Source organism: Phasianus colchicus, chromosome 9, assembly GCF_987193195.1.
Source record: "Phasianus colchicus chromosome 9, bPhaCol1.hap1.1, whole genome shotgun sequence".
Taxonomy (NCBI): domain Eukaryota; kingdom Metazoa; phylum Chordata; class Aves; order Galliformes; family Phasianidae; genus Phasianus; species Phasianus colchicus.
Genome location: NC_143444.1, coordinates 11057975 through 11077315, shown reverse-complemented (window position 1 = coordinate 11077315; position 19341 = coordinate 11057975). Strand labels below are relative to the sequence as shown.

Sequence of the window (19341 nt, the reverse complement as noted above, 5' to 3'; positions counted from 1 at the left end):
TTATGCTCGATCTAATTTGACAATTTTTTTCTCTTTGCAAAGCTGTAACTGCTTCAGTCTTGTACAAGGAACTGTTAGAAAATGAAAAGAAGAACTTCCAGCTAATCAATAATGCAGTTTCTGACCTAGGTGGAATACCAGCAATGATTCATCACTCAGACATGTCAAATACAATTCCTGATGAGAAGGTGAGATAGCTGTCTTTAGTTAAAGTTGATGTAAATGTACCCAGCTCTCTTATGTGGTCCTTAACTTGGCTATATTCTGTGTTTAAATAGGTTGTTATTACCTACCTATCGTTTCTGTGCTCACGGCTTCTAGATCTACGGCAGGAAACTCGAGCCGCTCGTTTAATTCAGTCTGCTTGGAGGAAATTCAGGCTGAAAAGGGAACTGAAACTTTCTCAGGTACTCTATCTGCGCAATGCTTGGAACTCCTACTTTGAGAAATATACAAAGTAAAGAATATAAATTCACTGTTTATAGAGTACACAGGTTTATTAGAATAATATTGGTATTAAAATTCATACAAGTAATATTATTATCAAATTATATGATCTTCTTGGTATCATAATCTATTAAAAATTAGTTGAAAACCATTCTAAAGTAGTTACATGTTTTGCAAAGTGATTAATGTCCTTCAGGAACTATTTTGCGTTCTAACAGAAATGTAGTACCCCTTAAATCCTTTTCCCAAGTCAGGTGTGAAGTTGCTGCACTGCTTCCTTGAGCTGAAAAGAGCTGTTCCTTTTGAATTCCTAGGAATTTAAAAAATAAAATTGTTATTTTATTTAGTTACGTTTTATGGCTTGTAAAATTAAACTTTCACTTGGATTTACTATTTCTGTGTAGGTGCTAAACTGCTAGACTTCCCCTAGTGTTCTGAGTCAAGTTGTGTACTGTTTTGTTTCTTGCTTTTCTAGTAGTTATGCCAGAACTTGTGATGATCGTGAAACTATTGATACCATTAAGGTTGATAAACACCTTAAATGTATCTGAGATTGATACTAGGAAATCGAGCAGTGTCCAAGTGAAATAGTTTAAGAATCTGTGGCATATGATGGGGAAATTTCATCTCCAGCTTCTTTACCTTATTAAAACAATACTGTCTTGATGCTCAGATAGAAGCGTTTCCTTTATAAATAACTTTTAAAATACTTTTTAGCAAAGCTGATTGTGGGCGGGTGGTGTCAAAAACAAAACCCACAGGCACTGCAGATGTTATTTTGAATTTAATATTGCAATATCAGCAACTCTGCTCTGTTGTATTGCACTATGGATAGACTACTAGTTAGGATTCTGACTATATGAGCTTTTTACTTAGGTATTACATCGACAAGTTCCTTTTCTTGTTGCCCTGGTGTATATAAGTCTGTTACTACTGTCACTGGTACTGTAAAAAACACTGCTTGATGTATGCAGACAAAACTCTGGCTAGATGGACGTGATCTGGTGTGGCTGATTTTGTAAGTTTATGCTATTTCAGTATAGCTGGATACCATCATTATGAACATCTTGAACTCTTGTGAATGAGAACTAAAATTGAGGCTTAAAAACAGATTACTTGAGGAGCACTAAAAACTGTAACAGACGCGATGTACTGTCAAAGCAGAAAGATACTTTTACAAAAAACTCAGAATGCTGAAGTAAGCATTCTGTCTCAGAAAATTTTTTTAAATAGGGTAAAGAAAAGCAATGATACTGACAAGCCTAATTTTTATAAGATAGTTTTTTAATGCATCCAAAATAAGAAGAGAACTCTCAATTCTGACTGTTCAGTTCAAATTCATTCTTTGTAGGAAAGAGACAGAGCTGCTCGGATAATTCAAAAATATGCAATAAAATTCTTGTCTCATCGACGCCTCGTGAAGAAACACAACGCAGCAGTCATTATCCAGAAGCACTGGAGAAGACATTTAGCTAGGATGATTTTTTTAAATCTAAAAAAGAAAACATGGGAAGAAGCCAGAAGTAAATCTGCCACAGTAATTCAGGTAATTTGTTTTAAAGTGAGATTACGCAGCAGCAAGGAAACCCTCTGAAACTTGGAAGAAACGGTATTGCTCAGCATCATTTGTTCTGCTTCCAGCAACAGATATCTATTCAGAGAGAAATGGTAATATGGTTTTAAATCTGTCGTCGTTCCTTCTTAGTAAATGTTTTGTACCGGTATGCCACAGATAAGCCCACCAGCCAATCAGGACCAATCAGATAATTCTGCTCTGCTTTTCTGCAGCTATTGAAGCTAGAGGTGGTTTGTCTCCTAATGTTATGACACTTGCAGTTGGCACTTTAAGAATAATGGAAATTAGTTACCAGTTCATAGCTAGTAATTAGGTAGTTAATTCTTAGGATATTTTCCCCACTGTTAACCGAAGCATTCTTATGATTCTTTGTAATGGATGCTAAAGAATCACTGATTTATCACGTATTTTAACAGGTAATCTTCTGTTGACAGGGCAATTTTGTTACTTTTTTTTTTTTCCACCACAATATAAAGTGCTTAAAATAGCAAAGATGGAATTAATTAGTTGATTAAAATTGTTTGTTTTTAATATACATATCTGGGCATTAGGGAATCATAGGGGTAGGAAATGACCTCTGGAGATTCCCCAGTCTGATCCTACAGTACAATTGCCGTGCTAAGATATGTTCCCTGGAGCAGATTGCACAGAAAAGCATCTGGGTGGATTTTGAATATCTCCATAGAGGGGAAACTCCACAATATCTCTGGGCAGTTTGCTCCAGTGCTCTGCGGGTTAAGTAGGAATACAGAAACTTTAAAACATCTGAGGTCAAAAGTCATCAAATTAGGCTTAAGTCAAGCTAATTTATTATACTGATATAACTAAGAATGTGCTCAATTTTCTATTTTTCCCTATAGGCTTATTGGAGGAGATACTCTGCAAGGAAAAGTTATTTACAGCTAAGATACTATGTTATTTTTGTACAAGCAAGGATAAGGATGTTGTTATCTGTTGCTGCATATAAACGAATTCTTTGGGCTACTGTTACAATTCAGAATCACCTGCGTGCATCCAAACTGGCAAAGGAGCATCGGCAAAGATACAAAATCTTAAGGTCTTCAGCACTTACTATACAGTCTGCTTTCAGAAAATGGAGAAAACACAAAATTCAAGAGAAAATTAGAGCTGCTTTAGTGCTCCAGAGATACTTCAGAAAATGGCAATCTTCAAAACTGGCTAAAAGAAAGAGAGCTGCCCTTGTCATTCAGTCTTGGTATAGGATGCACAGAGATATGAAACAGTACCTATGTATTAAGCGAAGCATTATCAAGATTCAGGCTTGGTACAGGTGTCAGAGAGCTAGACGTATTTACCAGGAATACAGGGCACAAATAGTGATCATTCAGGAGTATTATAGAGCTTATAAATTAGGAAAAAGTGAGAGAGAGAACTATTTGCAAAAGCGTGCAGCAGTAGTAGTTCTCCAAGCTGCTTTTAGAGGCAAGAAAGCACGTATACTATACAGGCAAACCAAAGCAGCTTGTGTTATTCAATCACTGTGGAGAATGAGACAAGCAAAACTAAGATTTCTACTATTAAAAAAATCTGTTACCTTATTGCAATCGCATGTGAGAAAATACCAACAGGTAAAAAGATACAAAGAGATGAAAAATGCTGCTTCTGTAATTCAAGCTTGGTATAGGGCACATGTCACTTCTAAAAAAGCAGCCTTTTCTTTCCAGAGGGTGCGTCTGGCTGCCATTGTCCTTCAGTCTGCCTACAGAGGAAGGAAAGCTAGGAAAGAAGCTCACATATTGAGATCTGTGGTAAAAATTCAGTCAAGTTTCCGTGCTTATGTCATCCGAAAGAGATTTAAAGACTTGAGAAATGCAACAGTGAAAATTCAAGCTTGTGTAAAGATGAGACAAGCTCGTAGGTATTACTGTGCCTTAAGGGAAGCAACGCTTTATGTCCAGCAAAGGTATCGGTCTCGTAGATACGCTCTTCAACTTAAAGAAGATTATAGGAAATTGAAGGAAGCCTGCATAAGAATTCAAGCTGCAGTTCGAGGCTATCTTGTCAGGAAGCAAATAAAAAGGTGGAGGGAGACTGCAATATTTCTCCAGGCACAGTACAGAATGAAGAGGACCAGGGCACGTTATTTAATTATGTACAGTGCTGCTGTTGTCATTCAAAAACACTATCGTGCACACCACAAGCAACTCTGTCAGAGACAGGAGTTCCTGCAAGCTAAAAAAGCAGCAGTGTGCATACAGGCAGCCTACAGGGGTTATAAGGCACGCAAAAAGCTTAAGCTTGAACACAGAGCTGCTGTCAAAATTCAGACGGCTTTTAGAGCTCATGCTACAAGAAAAAAATATCAGGCAATGATTCAAGCTTCTGTTGTGATTCAGAGATGGTACAGAACTTGCAAGACCAGTAACAGGCAAAGACTGACCTTCCTAAAGACAAGAGCAGCTGTGCTTACTTTACAAGCAGCTTTTCGCGGTTACCAGGTTCGAAAGCAAATTCGAAGACAGTGTGCTGCTGCAACTGCAATACAATCTGCCTTCAGAAAATTCATGGCTCTGAAAACATTCAGACTTATGAACCGTGCTGCGCTCACTATCCAAAGGCGTTACAGAGCCAGCGTCATAAGCCGAAAACAACGGCAGGAGTACGTTGAGCTGCGGAACTGTGTAGTACGTCTTCAGGCGATATGGAGGGGAAGAGCAGCGAGAAAAAAGATTCAAAAGAGGCACAGTCTTGCAACAATTATTCAGTCCTATTACAGAATGCACATCAATCGATTAAAATTTAAAAAACTAAGGCAATCTACTCTGGTGATTCAGAGATACTTTAGAGCTTACTGTATGAAAAAAAAACAGCGTGCACTTTATCTAAAGACAAAGGTGGCTGTGCTAGTCTTGCAGTCTGCATACCGTGGAATGACTGTGAGGAAACAACTGAGGGAATTAAGCGAAGCTGCGACGACCATACAAGCAGCCTTCAAATCGTACCTGGTAAAAAAGGACTATGTAAGACTTAGATCTGCAGCAGTAGTAATTCAGAGGCGCTATCGTGCAGTTATTCACACTAAATGGCAAAGGCAAAAGTACTTATCTTTAAAAACTTCTGCAATCAAAATGCAAGCAATTTACAGAGGCCTAAAAGTCAGACGACAGATTCATTCTATGCATCAAGCAGCTATTCGTATTCAAGCCATGTTTAAGATGCATCGCTTAAGTATTAGATACCAGGCAATTAGAATGGCAGCGGTTATAATTCAAAGACAGTATAGAGCATTTTGTTTAGGCAGAGTACAACGTAAGAAGTACTTGGAGCTCAAGAAATCTTCCGTTGTCCTTCAGGCTGCCTTTAGAGGCATGAAAGTTCGACAAGACTTAAAAATGATGCATCAGTCAGCAGCACTGATACAGTCTTATTATCGAGTGCGCAAACAACAGAAGGATTTCAGAAACTTGTTGCTGGCAACCAGGCAGATTCAGCGGTGGTATCGTGCTTGTAAGGAGCGAAATAGGCAAGTTCACAACTATCTGACTGTGAGAAGTGCTACACTTTGTCTCCAGGCTGCATTTCGTGGCATGAAAACAAGACGACTTTTAAGAACTATGAATCAATCTGCTGAGCTTATTCAAAGAAGATTCAGAACTTTTCTCCAAAGAAAACGTTTTATTTCCCTTAGAACAGCCGCTGTTGTAATTCAGAGAAAATATCGAGCAACAAAACTAGCAAAAATTCAACGTCAGCAATATCTCTCGTTGTTTAACGCTGCTGTTATCATCCAGTCAGCCTATAGAGGCTTTTTGGCAAGGAAGAAAATGAGGCAGATGCATCAAGCTGCTACGGTCATCCAAGCAATGGTAAGAATGCGAAAAATTTACATTTCTTACCAAGTTCTCAGACTCGCTTCAGTAATCATACAGCAACGTTATCGTGCTTACAGGGAAGGCAAGCGTGTCAGAGAAATGTACTTAAAAACGTACAAATCTGTTTTAGTTCTTCAGGCTGCCTACAGAGGAATGAAAACAAGATGCTTCTTGAAGAAAAGGCATGAGGCAGCGCTTATAATACAGAGAAACTACAGAATGTACAGGCAGTACCACCGCTACAGACGAGTTCAGTGGGCAACCCAGCTAATACAGAGGAAATTCAGAGCGAATAGCCTAAGGAATCTTGCAGTACAGCGTTACTCCTCATTTAAGAAAGCAGCAATTTGTATTCAGAGGGCTTTTCGGGACATGCGCTTGAAAAAACAACATCAAGAAATGCACCGTGCCGCTACTGTGGTTCAGAAAAATTATAAAGCTTTTCGAGAACATCAGAGATATCTCTCCCTTAAAGCAGCTGCTCTTGTCTTTCAGAGAAGATACAGAGCTTTGATTCTGTCTAGGCAGCATACTCAGGAGTATCTTAATCTCCGCAGAGCAACTATTCGTCTACAGGCTGTGTACAGAGGAATCAGAGTGCGCAAGAGCATTGAGCGCATGCATTTAGCTGCTCGTACGATACAATCAGCCTATAAAATGCACAGAAATAGAAGCGCATATCAAAAGATGAGAACTGCAGCTATTGCTATACAGAACTACTACCGTTCCTACGTTAGAACAAAGAATCAACAAAAGAAATATCTGACGATTAAGAAATCTGTTCTTCTTATTCAGGCATCTTACAGAGGCATGAAGGAACGACGGAAGCTGAAAATGATGCATGCTTCAGCAATCGTAATACAGTCTAGTTATCGGATGTACATACAGCATAAATATTATAAACAGTTGTGCTGGGCCGTCAGAGTTATACAGCAAAGGTTCAGAGCCAAAATAGCAAAAGAAGCTGACATGGAAAACTATGCAAAAATAAGGAAGGCCATCGTTTGCCTTCAGTCTTCTTTTCGTGCTGGAAAGGCAAGGCAGTTGCATAAAACCAATGCTGCTGCGCTATTCATCCAATCATTCTTACGAATGCGTGTGGAAAGGAAGCGTTTTGTTGTGAAAAAAGCAGCAGCAATAACGATCCAGTCAGCGTTTCGACGCCAGAGAGCAAGGGCCCGCTATAAATCTGTTCAGAATTCAATAGTTGCTATTCAGAGGTGGTATAGAGCGTGTCACAGTGCTCGTTTACAGAAAGCAGAGTATTCTCTTCAAAGGCAAGCGATAATAATTATTCAGTCTGCCTACCGTGGTATGAAAGCAAGAAAACTAGCGAGACAGATACGTGCCACAAGGAAGATTCAGTCTTTCCTTCGGATGGCTGTGCAACGTAGAAAATTTATTCAACTTAAAAGAGCGGCTATTACATTACAGGCCTGTTTCTTAATGCACAAAGCTAAATCACAGTATGCCAGCTATAAAAAAGCAGCTGTTGTCTTACAGCGATGGTACCGATCCCACTTGATTGTAAAACACCAAAGAATGACCTACTTGCAAACCCAGAAAAAAATTATCCTTGTGCAGGCTGTAGTCAGAAGATTCATTGTGAAGAAGAGGTTCCAGAAAATTAAAGAAAGCGCAATAAAAATTCAGGTACTTATACATGTATGATATTGTTTGTTCTTCTCTGTTTACTTATTTGTTTTGGAGAACTGCTACTATTTCAAACAGTGGTTTAAAACCATATATCTTACAACGTAATCTTGTTCTGCAGTATATTAAGTGTGTAAAGGTAACCTCAGCGGGGCACAGAAATGAATCTGACTCCGTTTTGTCTTTCCTTGCTGAGGCATTCATCTTAAAAGTTGTATTCCTTTTTTTTTCTCATCTTTCTCCTAAAATTTTTCTGTTTAAAATTTGATCTCTGATATTTGTGTGTGTTTCCATTGTTCTTTCAAGAACATTTTTGTCGTAACTGGCTTTCACCTGCTTAAATATTAATAGCTTAATGAATATTTTCTTTGGAATGCAAATGAAAGCTGTTTAGATGTGTTGAAATAAGTGAGCTCGAGTACTAGATATAAGGTGAAGTAAAGGCAGGAGGGCTGTGACTTGTGTAAGACTTTGATTTACTCGTGCCTTCCTAAATACTCCACATTAAGATTTGGGGTGTTTGCTTTTTTTGTTTAGACCTGTTGAATAGCTCCAGACTAATTTTGCTGCCTAGATAAAATATTTTGAATAGGAATGTGAGGAGATAGATTTCATTCTTTTTGTATGCCTCAGCTGGTACATTGGGTGTGAAACTGTAGTCTGTGATGTCTCAGACGTGCTCTAGGAAGGCGAAGTTTTGGCTCTTTTTCCTTCCATCTTTGACTGGATAAAATATCAGCAGGGTTGGCAAGAAATAATCGAGAGTTAGAATTGCTCTCCGTCTCTGACATGTTTTTTTGTTTGTTTTGTTTTTGAGGGTAAAGGAGGGAAAGTTTCTCCCTGTTATTTATATTGATTACAGTTTGTATGTATACTGAGAGCGCTGTCTTTCCTTCTGAGAAAAGCTTTACGTGACTTCTTGTGGAGTTCTTAGTTATTTTACCCTAAGGGAAAAAGAAAGGAGTCTCTCTTCAGGGTATTACTGAAATGAAAGGAGTTTCAGTTTAGAAAGGAAAAGGAAATAATCTCTCATAATTCCTCACTACTGTTTGCAGACTAGAAAACAACTGTGCCTTCCTTGCCTCCCTTTTTGAGGAGAGGGTGCAAGTTGGCGGCTTTTTAGTAATTATCTGAATATTTAGCTTTGTGTGTCCTAAACAAGGTGAGTGTGATGATTTTGCTTTAAAAGTAGAAATAAGAATTAACAATGGGAATCGGAGCTGTTTTAAAATTAATTGTATTGTTAATTTTAAAAACAGGTTAGTGACTATAGCAATACTTAAAAATACGCTGTCATGTTCCCTGTCAGTACTGTGCAAGTGGGGAAATGGTCTGAAATTTGTCTTTACCTTTCAAGGCACTTTTTCGTGGATTTACTCAGAGACAACAATACCTTCGGTGCAAGTTTGCTGCTTTAGTAATACAGCAACACTACAGAGCGTATCAGATGCGAAATGTTGAACAGCAAAGATTCAACCAAAAGAAAAGAGCTGTTATCAAAATCCAGGTAATGCAGGAAGGTATTTTGGTTTTTGGAGGAGGAGGAGTTGGTTTTGTTTCTGGTTGTTTTTTTTTTCCCCTCATGTTCCTTGTACTTATTTTTTTATGACATAATTATTTTTACAGGTGTGAGTGGCATTCGTAGTATTTCTCTAGCTGCTTTTTCTATTTGTAGCAAACAATTTCCAGATATGAGGAACTCATAGATACTTATAATATTGTACAGATAGGAATCCTAAGCACCTTGCGTGCCAAAGGGACTTTGTCTTTTAAATTGGTTTACTCCATTATAAAGAAAAAGAGGTGACATTTTTGTTTTTGTTTTTTATATTTATAGGCCTCATATAGAGGATTTAAAGCCAGGCAGTTGGCTAACAAAGTGAGAGCAGCACAAGTAATTCAAGCCTGGTTTCGAGGCTGGAAAGCAAGAAAGGAATATGCATCTATGGTAGAAGCTGTGCGCATTATTAAGAGTCACTTCAGAACAAAACGTCAGAGGACCTGGTAACGCTCAATTTGACATAGTTTTCTCTACTGCTGACAACTTTTGTTATCTCATTACTTTGCACTGCTTTGCACTCTGGCAAACACCTATAAATTCTCAGACTTTGTCCCTCAAGTGTGTTTATAATATGCTTGAATGTAATCGTGTTGATGTTAGTGGAATTATTCCTTTGCAGAGGATTTTTCTTATGTTTGAATATTTTTCTGGACTAGAAGCTACTGCGTAATCTCAAAAGTTATGAATTAGGGATGCGTGTTGAAATAGTTAAACTAGTGTTCGTCTATGTTATGGGAACGGTTTGACAAGAAATGCTCCTCTATATCAGACTGTTGTTTGATCCCATTCAGATCTGGGTCCTGTCAGAAACAGTAAAAAACGCTGTTTGAGGAGAGTATGTGAACCTGAGCAGTTACTGAGATCCTCCCTCAGCATCGGTGTTCACTAGATTATGAATGTTAAAGCTTATATCCTTGCTCATTCTCTTTATTATCCTTCTTCTGACCTATTGAGTGTCAACTTGCCTTTTTAAACCTACTGCTGCCTCCACAGCCTCATTTTGCAGCAAGTTCTCGGAGTGCCTACTGTGGGAAAACAGAACCTATCTATTCTAAACCAGTTGTTTTTGCATTGCAGGATTAGGTTGAGAACAGCTTTGCTTTCAGCATATCTATCTAAATGATTTTGTAAACCTGCTCTAGGCCTCTCTCTTATCTGAAGCACCCAGTTCTTCTAAGTTTTACTGTCTAATTCTGTCGCTGTATCTTCTCTGTTTTAGTCATTCTTCCCTGACTTTGCTGTATCCTATCTGAGATGTAGAGATCGGAACCGCGTATTGTCCTTACGATTATTTTAAATAGCAGCAAAATTATGTCCTCTGAATTGTTCCTGGTGTTCTTCATCATGATGCCTTGACAGGTTTTTGGCTTCCATTATGTGTTGGACATAAAATAAAAAGATTTAACCTGATGAAGGAAAGGTTTTTTTCTCTTCTATGTTTCTATGTTTTCTAAGACCATTCTTATTATTTGAGTGATTGCTGTTTAGCTGTTGGATTTTTTAATATATACATGTTCTTTGGATATAATGTCTTATGTAAGCTGTCTCTTCCATTGCCTCGCTTCCTGTATCCAGAAACTTCATGTTCCACTTAAACTTAAAAATGTAAGCGTTCTCAACTTTTAGAAAAACCTAAAATGCATTTTCTTGTCAGGTTTTTGAAAATGAAGTTCAGTGCACTTACTATTCAGAGAAGATGGAGAGCAACCCTTGCTGCAAGAACTGTTCGGCTTCAGTTTCTGGCAACCAAGAATGCAGTAGTCAAGATTCAGTCGGCATACAGACAGTACAGGGCTAGAAGACTTTTAAGAAAGGTATGTTTTCACTTGCACTCTATGTCATGGCTGTGTTAAGTTTGCATTGCTTTTGAGTGAGTTTTGTCATCAATAGGTTGATGTTTTTGAGCCATTCCAGTTATTGAATTGCCCATTTATGCCAAAAAGATGAAACGGATAAATGATCTATTGGCTTTCTTGCTTACGAAGGATTAAGTTATACCAATTGTTTGACCCCAGTTAGGCAAGGCTAAAAACCGTCCAAATTGTGAAAGTGGATTTTTATGTAAAGTAGTGCAATATTTGTTTGCTTGTACTTCCTATTTTATTCGTTTACTTATAAGTTTCATGTCTAGTAAAAAATTTCCATCGTAAGATAAAACTAAGACATATATGGATTGCACCAGGAATGAACCCCGCTTCAATTATCAGTGAAATCTAAAATCTTATTTAGAAGCACGAAGCTGCACGTTTGATCCAAACAACATATAGATGTTTTAAGGAGAGAAGGAAACTTGATCGACAAAAAGCTGCTGCTGTGACTATCCAAAAACATCTGAGGGCTTGGCAAGAGGGCAGACTTCAATTTATGAAATATAACAAAATCAGAAGAGCTGTCATTAAACTGTAAGCATTTATACGGGGTTATTTAGTCAGAAAAAAGTTTAGTATACTTCACTTTAAAACTATGCTTAATGTAAAGTATCTCCAGAGCAATTTTGGCATTAATTTTGGCTGGCAGGAAAAGAGCTCTGATCATTAAACTCTGACTCCTGTTAACTGCTTTGAGAATTATGTGGGTCAAGGGTCAGATTGTTGTTGCCTACAATGAAACTGTTCTGGCAGTCACTTTGCCGTGCCTTTGTTCGGATTAGAGACCTAGCACTGAGGAAAGGTAGCGTGTACTTAGTTCTGAGGTATTGACTTCGGAGGTCATTGAATACGTTGCTGTGTGCTATGTTCTTTGCATAAATCAGCTGTCTCTGAGTATGAAAATTAATGATAGTCTTTCATCTGTTTTCTTCCAACAGTTTTTGGAACAGAAGCAAAAGAAGAGACTAGTTTATTTTATAGCAGCTGCATATCATCATGTTTCCGCGATTAAAATTCAAAGGGCTTATAGGATGCATCTAGCCTATAAGCTAGCAGAAAACCACATCTCATCAGTTCTTATCATACAGGTTAGTATAATTAATTTATCTAATTATGGATGAATAGTTTTGTGTAACGTAGTCTCCTGAGCTGCAGCACTGAGACACTGTCGTTCCTTAATTTGTAATAATAAAGCTAATATAGAGATCAGGTTTATTAAAAAATGCTGCTTATACTCAGCTAAGCATAATAGAGTGGGTGTTAGCAGACAGCGGAGGCTTCAGCAGCTCAAAGCTGAGGGTGGATGGGAAAGTTTGTTTTCTTTTGTGCCCCAGTCTTGCTAAAATAATCTAAGTGCTGTCTTAGCGTAGCGGAAGTAGGAAAGATCAGACACAACCACCTGTAATACTCGTGAAGTGCGTCTACTTAAAGAAACAGCCCTTGGGATGGATTTTCAGGACCGTAGCGTGGTTGAAATTACAAGGGACCTCCAGAGGTCAGCTCGTCCAACTCTACCTAGTAGGTCCATCCAGGAGTGTGTCTAGTTGGCTTTTGATGATCTCCAAGGAGGGAGATCTACAACCTCTTTGGGCAGCCTGTTCCAACGAGTAGTCACCTGCACGGTAGTGTTTCACGATATTCAGAGTGACCATTTTTTGTTCCAGTTTTTGCTCGTTTTCTCTTGTCCTGTAACTGGGCAGCACAGAAAAGAGCCTGGCTCAGTCCGCTTTGCGCCCTACCTTCAGCTTTATGTTGACATTGTTAAGATCTCCCCTGAGCATCCACTTTTCTTAGGCTGAACAGTCCCAGCTCTCTAAGCTTCCTCTCATAGGAGATGTGCTCCAGTTCCTCGATCATCTTGGTGGCCCTATGGTGGCTATGACTGGGTCTCTCTGTTGCTGGGGGGTGCGGAACTGGACACAGAACTCCAGATGTGGGCTGGCCAACACTGAGCAGAGAGGAAGGATCCTCCTACTGGTGACACTTTGCCTAACGCAGCCAGCAGCGCTGTTAGCTTTCTTAGCAATGAGAGCATGTTGCTGAATGATGTTCAGCTAGGTGTCCTGTAGGACTCCTAGGTCCTTTTCTGCAAAGCTGCTTTCCACTTGAGTGGCTCCCAGCATGTACTGCTGCCTGGAGTCACTCCTCCCCAAGTCCAGGACGTTGCACTTCTCCTCACTGCACTCCTCATGAGGTTCCTGTAAACCCACATCCCCAGCCTGTTCAGGTTTATTTGACTGCCAGCATGGCCCTCTGGTGAATTAACCGCTCCCAGTCTGTTTTGTGTCAGCTCTGGTCATTCGGTCAGATTTTTCTGACATGTCAGTAGCAACTAAACATGCGTAAGTTGCAACATCTGTAATATAAGCAAGTTTAGCTTTTCTAAAAAGCAGTGTTAAAAATCAGGTCTGTAGTGAAGCCTAGTAAAATAATGGCCACCTAGTAAAAATACATTCGAGATTTCAAATCGGTCACATACTTAGTTCCACTGATGGAAGGAGTTCAGGATTAAATAAATGGAGAATCTGGAACATGATTCCTGAAATGGCTATTATTTAGTCACGGATATTTTATTTTCCCCAAAAGGCAGTAGTGAATGTTCAGAAGAGTCATTTTGTCAGATTTGGCATACTGTTCCCTATTTATCTTCTGTATAAAAAGAGGAGAAGAAACAGAGCTGGGAAATAGGAAGTAGAGTGATGCTTTTTTCTGAAAACCAGCTGAGAGAAAATGGAACGCTTCCCTAACTGCTCCTAATTCAGATTTCCTTTTTGCAATCACACATTTCTGCATCCACTAGGTCAGTCACAGCTGAGATGTGGTGTGAATATTAGGGATTTCTAGAGCCTGTATCTGTCAAATGTTATGTTAAAATAGCTTTTCTCTTTTTATCAGTGCCTGTTTTGGAAGAGAAATGGGGGTTTAGGGAGAGGTCTTAACTAAATATGAAGCTATCTTAATTTTAAACAGAAATGGTTCCGAGCAAAAATGCAACAGAAAAGATCTCAAAGAGATTTGAAAAGAATCATTCGATGTCAACGTATGATCCGAGGCTGGCTAAATCGCAGAAATGACGCGGCAACCGTAATCCAGCGACGTGTACGGAGTTTCCTTGCCTGCAGGCGTAAGAGAAAAATCGCAGTTGGAATAATTAAATTCCAGGTGAACACCTCTTGCAAGAAAACATTTTGCTTTTGGTTGTTGTTTTTTTGTTGTTGTTGTTTTCTCAGAAAAGTTTGCTTTGGTTTGTGAATTTGTCAGTTAAACTACAAGCCAAATCAGTTTGAATTCAATTAAATACAAGCAGACCATGAAGTAATACTAAGCAGGTACCGTAGGCAGGTAACTTAAGAGACAGTGTTTTTTGGAGGGTATATACACACATGCGGGTATGCTTTGGTCTTCCATCTTGCAGATCTAGTGTTTGGAAGAGTAAACACTGAATGTGATTATTAGGCAATCATCTAAAAATGAAGAACCAAAGTATTTAAATACTTGATTAGACTTACGTAACATTGATTTGGAACGCTTGTAGAAGTTCTATTATCTGTTCTACTTACTTACAATTTTTTTTTGTCTTTGTGAAATTGCTTTTCTGTAGGCATTGTGGAGAGGATATTCCTGGAGAAAGAATAATGACACAGCAAAAACTAAAGCTTTAAGGCTCAGCTTGGAAAAGGCTAACAGAAAGTGCAAAGAAGAAAACAAATTGTGCAACAGAACCTCAATTGCTATTGGATATCTTCTAAAATACAAACATATTTCTTACATTCTTGCAGCATTAAAGCATTTAGGTCAGTATTTCACTTCATTACAGAATCATAGAGTGGTTAGGGTTGCAAATGAACTTTAAAGTTTCAATCCCACTGCCGTGGGTCAGGGTCATCTTCCACTAGATTAGGTGGCTCGCAGTCCCATCTAATCTGAGTTTGAACACTTCTGGCGAGCCACATCTCTGGGTAACCTGTTCCATGGCCTCACAGTAAAGATTTTCTTCCTTATTTCTAATCCAAACCTATTTACTTTTAGTTTGAAACTGTTATTTTCTTGTCCTATCACTACAGCCTGTAGTGTAACCAATAGATTTCCAGGATGACAGTTAGGAATTTTCCTGCTGGGAGAAGTTTATAATGACGTTTATTCTTTCTGTATGATTTTGGAAAGCGAGTGAGTTGTATGTGATAAAATAGATACGATTTGTTTTTCAAGACTAAAATTAGATAACTGTGTTATGAGCAATATTAAAAGGCTTTTGTAAAGAAAGGAAATCCTGTGCGATCGCTCTGATTTACAGGCGGTCCTTGTAACGTGTTACGTTAAAGTCAGCTGAATTTACTGTCAGTAAATGTTCTGTTTGGATTGTTTTGTGTGCTTAAACTAAACTGTTCTTTTGGAAATACTTGCTTCAATCAAAATTGTGGTTTTGACTTCTTTGCAAGTTTGATTTAAACGTGAAAGAAAGCCCAGTTACTTTGAAAACGAATTGCGTGCGCTTCAGAATCTTTTGCAATTTATTTGTCTTTGTTACAGAGGTGGTCACCAGGCTCTCCCCTCTCTGTTGTGAAAATATGGCCCAGAGCAGAGCGATCTTCACTATTTTTGTTCTGATTCGAAGCTGCAACCGGAGTGTTCCATGTATGGATGTGATCAGATATTCAGTTCAAGTTCTACTTAATGTTTCAAAGGTAATTTTTTTTTTTCTTTAGCAGGTTTATAAGCAATAGCCTACTTTATTGCAGTTTTTACTTATCTGCAAAATTTCTGGACGAATTTAAAATAAAATTTATAATTTTGAAGAACAAAACAATTTCTGACTTTTAATTATTTACTTGTGAGAATTGAATCGATTACATCTGGTAAAAGAAAACATTTTCATGGGCAGAAAGTAATGAAATTTACTTTTAAGAGATTACATTGCAGGATATCCCAAGTATGGCACGAATCTATGGAAATGTGTAAAATTTTGTACAAACGGGATAGGATTTGTATACAATTTGCATGAACGGTGTAATTTTTAAAGAAAAAAGTATATGTTGCTGAAGGTACACTACCTTTTCATATCCATATCATAGAAAAGATAATTTACACAACTGATTATTTTCATAAATAATTAAAGCTGGAGTAGTTTCAATTTTGAAATTAAAAATCAACTTGTCAAACGCAGGTTTTCAATCTTATATCCATCCTACAGACATTTATGTTCAAATTCTTTTTTTCTTGTTTTAGGAAAGAATAGAATATTGCAGCTAAACTTATTCCTAAATCATTCTATACCCACTCTAATTTATTGTTAATATTATGTAAAACGTAGAATCCATTTCTGGGGATTTTCATTTAAGGGGCTGGAAAGCAAAAAGCGTAGCTTTTTGTGACCTGTTAGAATAGCGTAACATGCAAAAGTGATTTTTGTCACTTAGATGCCAGACAAGCCACAGACTTAATCAAGGGAAGAATATGGATTTTGCTTTTTCCTCTAGTTGGGAAATTACTTGGAGGATGGATTTATATAAGACCTCTTATTTCTTTCTGATATAACAGTATGAAAGAACCACTCAAGCAGTATATGAAGTAGATAATTCCATAGATACATTACTAGACCTACTGCAAATGTACAGAGGGAAAGCTGGGGACAAAATTTCGGAAAAAGGAGGAAGTATTTTCACGAAGACTTGTTGTTTGTTGGCCATCCTTTCAAAGGACTCGAAGAGAGCTTCGGTAAGACCTGGCGTCTTCTTTTTAATAGTTTGATTTATGCTTCCTTTTTGCTTTTTTTGTGTGTTTTGGCATTATGTGTATTTGTGGGTGATTTTTTTCCTCTCCTTCTTGCCTAATACCTGTTACCTGTTATAACTAAACTTTGTCGGTGGGAAAATGCAATTCAAGATGGTAAAAGCAGTCATTAGCCAGTGGTGTTTGACTTTGTCACTCAGTGTGACACTGAGTTTTTGATCCCGCGACATCTGCAAGATTATGATGTTGCATTTGTTACTCAAAAAAGTTTTTTGATGAATTTCTATCAGTTTCTTCACAGTACATAAAGTTTAGTTGTTGTTTAAAAAAAAAATAATAATAATTTACTTTTTTCCCCCTACTTCTGAGAGCTTGCCATTACTTTTCAGATGAAGTTAAAATCTTTATTGCCAGTAAAAAATAGCAATACTGTTTATACCTTCGCATGATATACTTTATCATAACAGAAACAGCCTGGTTTTGAAAAAAAAAAAAAAAAAGTTTATTTGTTCATACTTATGGATGGAATGGCCAACAACTAGAAGCAATCTGGGTTCCATGCTATGAATAGTCTTCATCAGATTCATTCAAGTTTATCCATCAGATATGAGCATGTTGGTTGTTCAGTCACTTCTAACCACAGTGTTAGTCTGTTTTGATACGAAGATGCACAAAAACACTGATTTGTCTCTCTGTACCGCTTCTTAGAGACATGCGTCACTGACATAATAAAATTACCTGAAATGAGAAATTATTACCATCTGAATTGCAGTTCTAGAATGTTCTGAAGTCTCAGGTAGTATTCCATACATATATTTTGATAGCAGTAGTAGTCAGCATGCTGGTTTTAAAAAAGCATTACCGTACTTTGGGGTAGTAGTTCGGTTTTCATTAAAAATGTTTTTTTTTATTGAACAAAACAGATTTCTAAGTTTAAGTTTGTAGTATTAACAGTGTGTTTTTTTCACCTTTTCTCAGGAAATCCGAAGCATGCCAAGAGTTGTTACGTGCATTCAAAGCCTCTATAAGCTTACGGCTCGTAAGTGCAAAATGGATGCAGAGAGAACGCTTGTGAAACAGAAGACGAACACTTTAATTAGTGGAATTTCCTTTATTCCAGTAACTCCTCTAAGAATAAAGACAGTTTCAAGGTACGTGCCTAAAAATTAGTCTGCAGTTTTTATAGTGACGGTATACTGTTGTAATGATAAACCACTGTTTTTTCCGCAGAATTAAACCAGACTGGGTTTTGAGAAAAGATAACATGCAAGAAGTCGTGGATCCGCTCCAAGCAATCGTGATGGTGATGGATACGCTTGGCATTGCCTGCTACTGAAATGTAAATTAATGTATTTGTACAGTAAGTACAGGCGGCTAAATGATTTTAAAAGGAAACAAATAATTGTCAAGCTGCCCTTGAACATGTTTTTGTAATTATCTTTTTGGTATTGTATACAGCTTTTGAAATCCTGCCAAAATCAATTGTACAATAAAATCGTATGTCCTTGTCTATTTTACTGTTGCATTGACGTGTTGTTCTTGTACAGCTCTGAATCTTACCGGTATCACGGTATTTCTCACTCTGACCAACTGTTGCGTAGTTGTTTGCACGTGACAGTTACGTTGGCCTGCCTGATGCGGAAGGGTGTGGGAAGAAGAGAGAGCGTGCTGAATTTAAAAGCAGCTCGTGATTTCCTGGGGCTAGGGATCGCTTTCCGGCAAGCTTTGAGGGATCATGCATGACTGTAGGAAACTTTAAAAAATTTGTTTTTTAAACTACAGGATTATGATGGAACAAAGGGTTCTTGTAAGGATGAATGTAGAAACTCTGATCTGCTATTTTAAGGGAGGTAATTTTGTGAGATTTCGTACCGTCATATCATCAATACATAATAGCGTGCATCTCATCCAGCTGAACAGATGGTGTTCATCACAGCATCTCCCTGAAATTCTGTTCTGCCGTGCCTAACAGTTGCATTTTCTTAGAGCGCGGTCAAGATAACCAAACCCATAAACTGATAACCTCCCACTTTGTGTTATCAGACAGATGTTCTAGATGCGTTCCACGTTTTAACACGCTGAAAAGCGAACACTGAAAATTCAACTGTTGCATGTTGATGCTAAAGATTCCCAAGAAGCGGCATTCATGGTCTTTTTGTATTCCCTTCTATTTCCTGATAAACGTACATCAGTGTCACCAAAGGGTTCCACTTAAAGGGTGTAACAGAAACACTGTACCCAAAAAACTGAACGTAGTTTCTCAGAGTTAATTCTCCTAGGCCTTACGAGCAGAACAAAGAATATCATTACTAATGTTTCACTCGTTTCTAGCAAGTGCAGCCACATTTCCTTCAAAGCCGAAAAGCGCAAAGGTGGAAAAGAGGTATATTTCAAGTAAGCGAGCAAATCCAGTGAAAAGTATTTCATTGATACTAGGATGAGGCTTTCCAGTCCTTCTAATATATTCCTGAAGTAAATGTAAAGGCAGCCTGCATAATTGCAATAGCATCTTCCAGGTCAGCAGATAATGTGTGTGCACGTCTGTGAGGGGGATGATGAAGTAATACCGTAGAAAATGGCTCTCAAATGAGAGCTGAGACCAGGAAACTCACGTGCTTTCGTTTATAAGCTTACATTGTAAGTGTAATTAGTACTGCGTAGTAGAAAATTTAA

At 38.0% G+C, this 19341-nt stretch overlaps 1 protein-coding gene across 2 annotated transcripts in view; it reads left to right on the top strand.

Annotated features, from left to right (window-relative positions):
- ASPM (assembly factor for spindle microtubules) overlaps positions 1 to 18180 on the top strand; it is a 31380-nt gene extending 13200 nt beyond the window's left edge. The window contains exons 15-28 of one of the 2 annotated variants that reach the window (XM_090146138.1): positions 43 to 188; positions 279 to 407; positions 1799 to 1993; positions 2884 to 7509; positions 8867 to 9016; positions 9347 to 9513; positions 10725 to 10884; positions 11877 to 12026; positions 13909 to 14100; positions 14540 to 14732; positions 15469 to 15623; positions 16477 to 16653; positions 17647 to 17819; positions 17899 to 18180. In XM_090146138.1, the coding sequence (XP_090002264.1) occupies positions 43 to 188; positions 279 to 407; positions 1799 to 1993; positions 2884 to 7509; positions 8867 to 9016; positions 9347 to 9513; positions 10725 to 10884; positions 11877 to 12026; positions 13909 to 14100; positions 14540 to 14732; positions 15469 to 15623; positions 16477 to 16653; positions 17647 to 17819; positions 17899 to 18004 (6719 nt within the window). In that variant the 3' untranslated portion in view covers positions 18005 to 18180. Of the gene's footprint in view, positions 1 to 42; positions 189 to 278; positions 408 to 1798; positions 1994 to 2883; positions 7510 to 8866; positions 9017 to 9346; positions 9514 to 10724; positions 10885 to 11299; positions 11781 to 11876; positions 12027 to 13908; positions 14101 to 14539; positions 14733 to 15468; positions 15624 to 16476; positions 16654 to 17646; positions 17820 to 17898 lie in introns of those variants that run through there. The other variant, XM_090146139.1, reaches the window with a different exon arrangement.
- The last annotated feature ends 1161 nt before the right edge of the window (positions 18181 to 19341 follow it).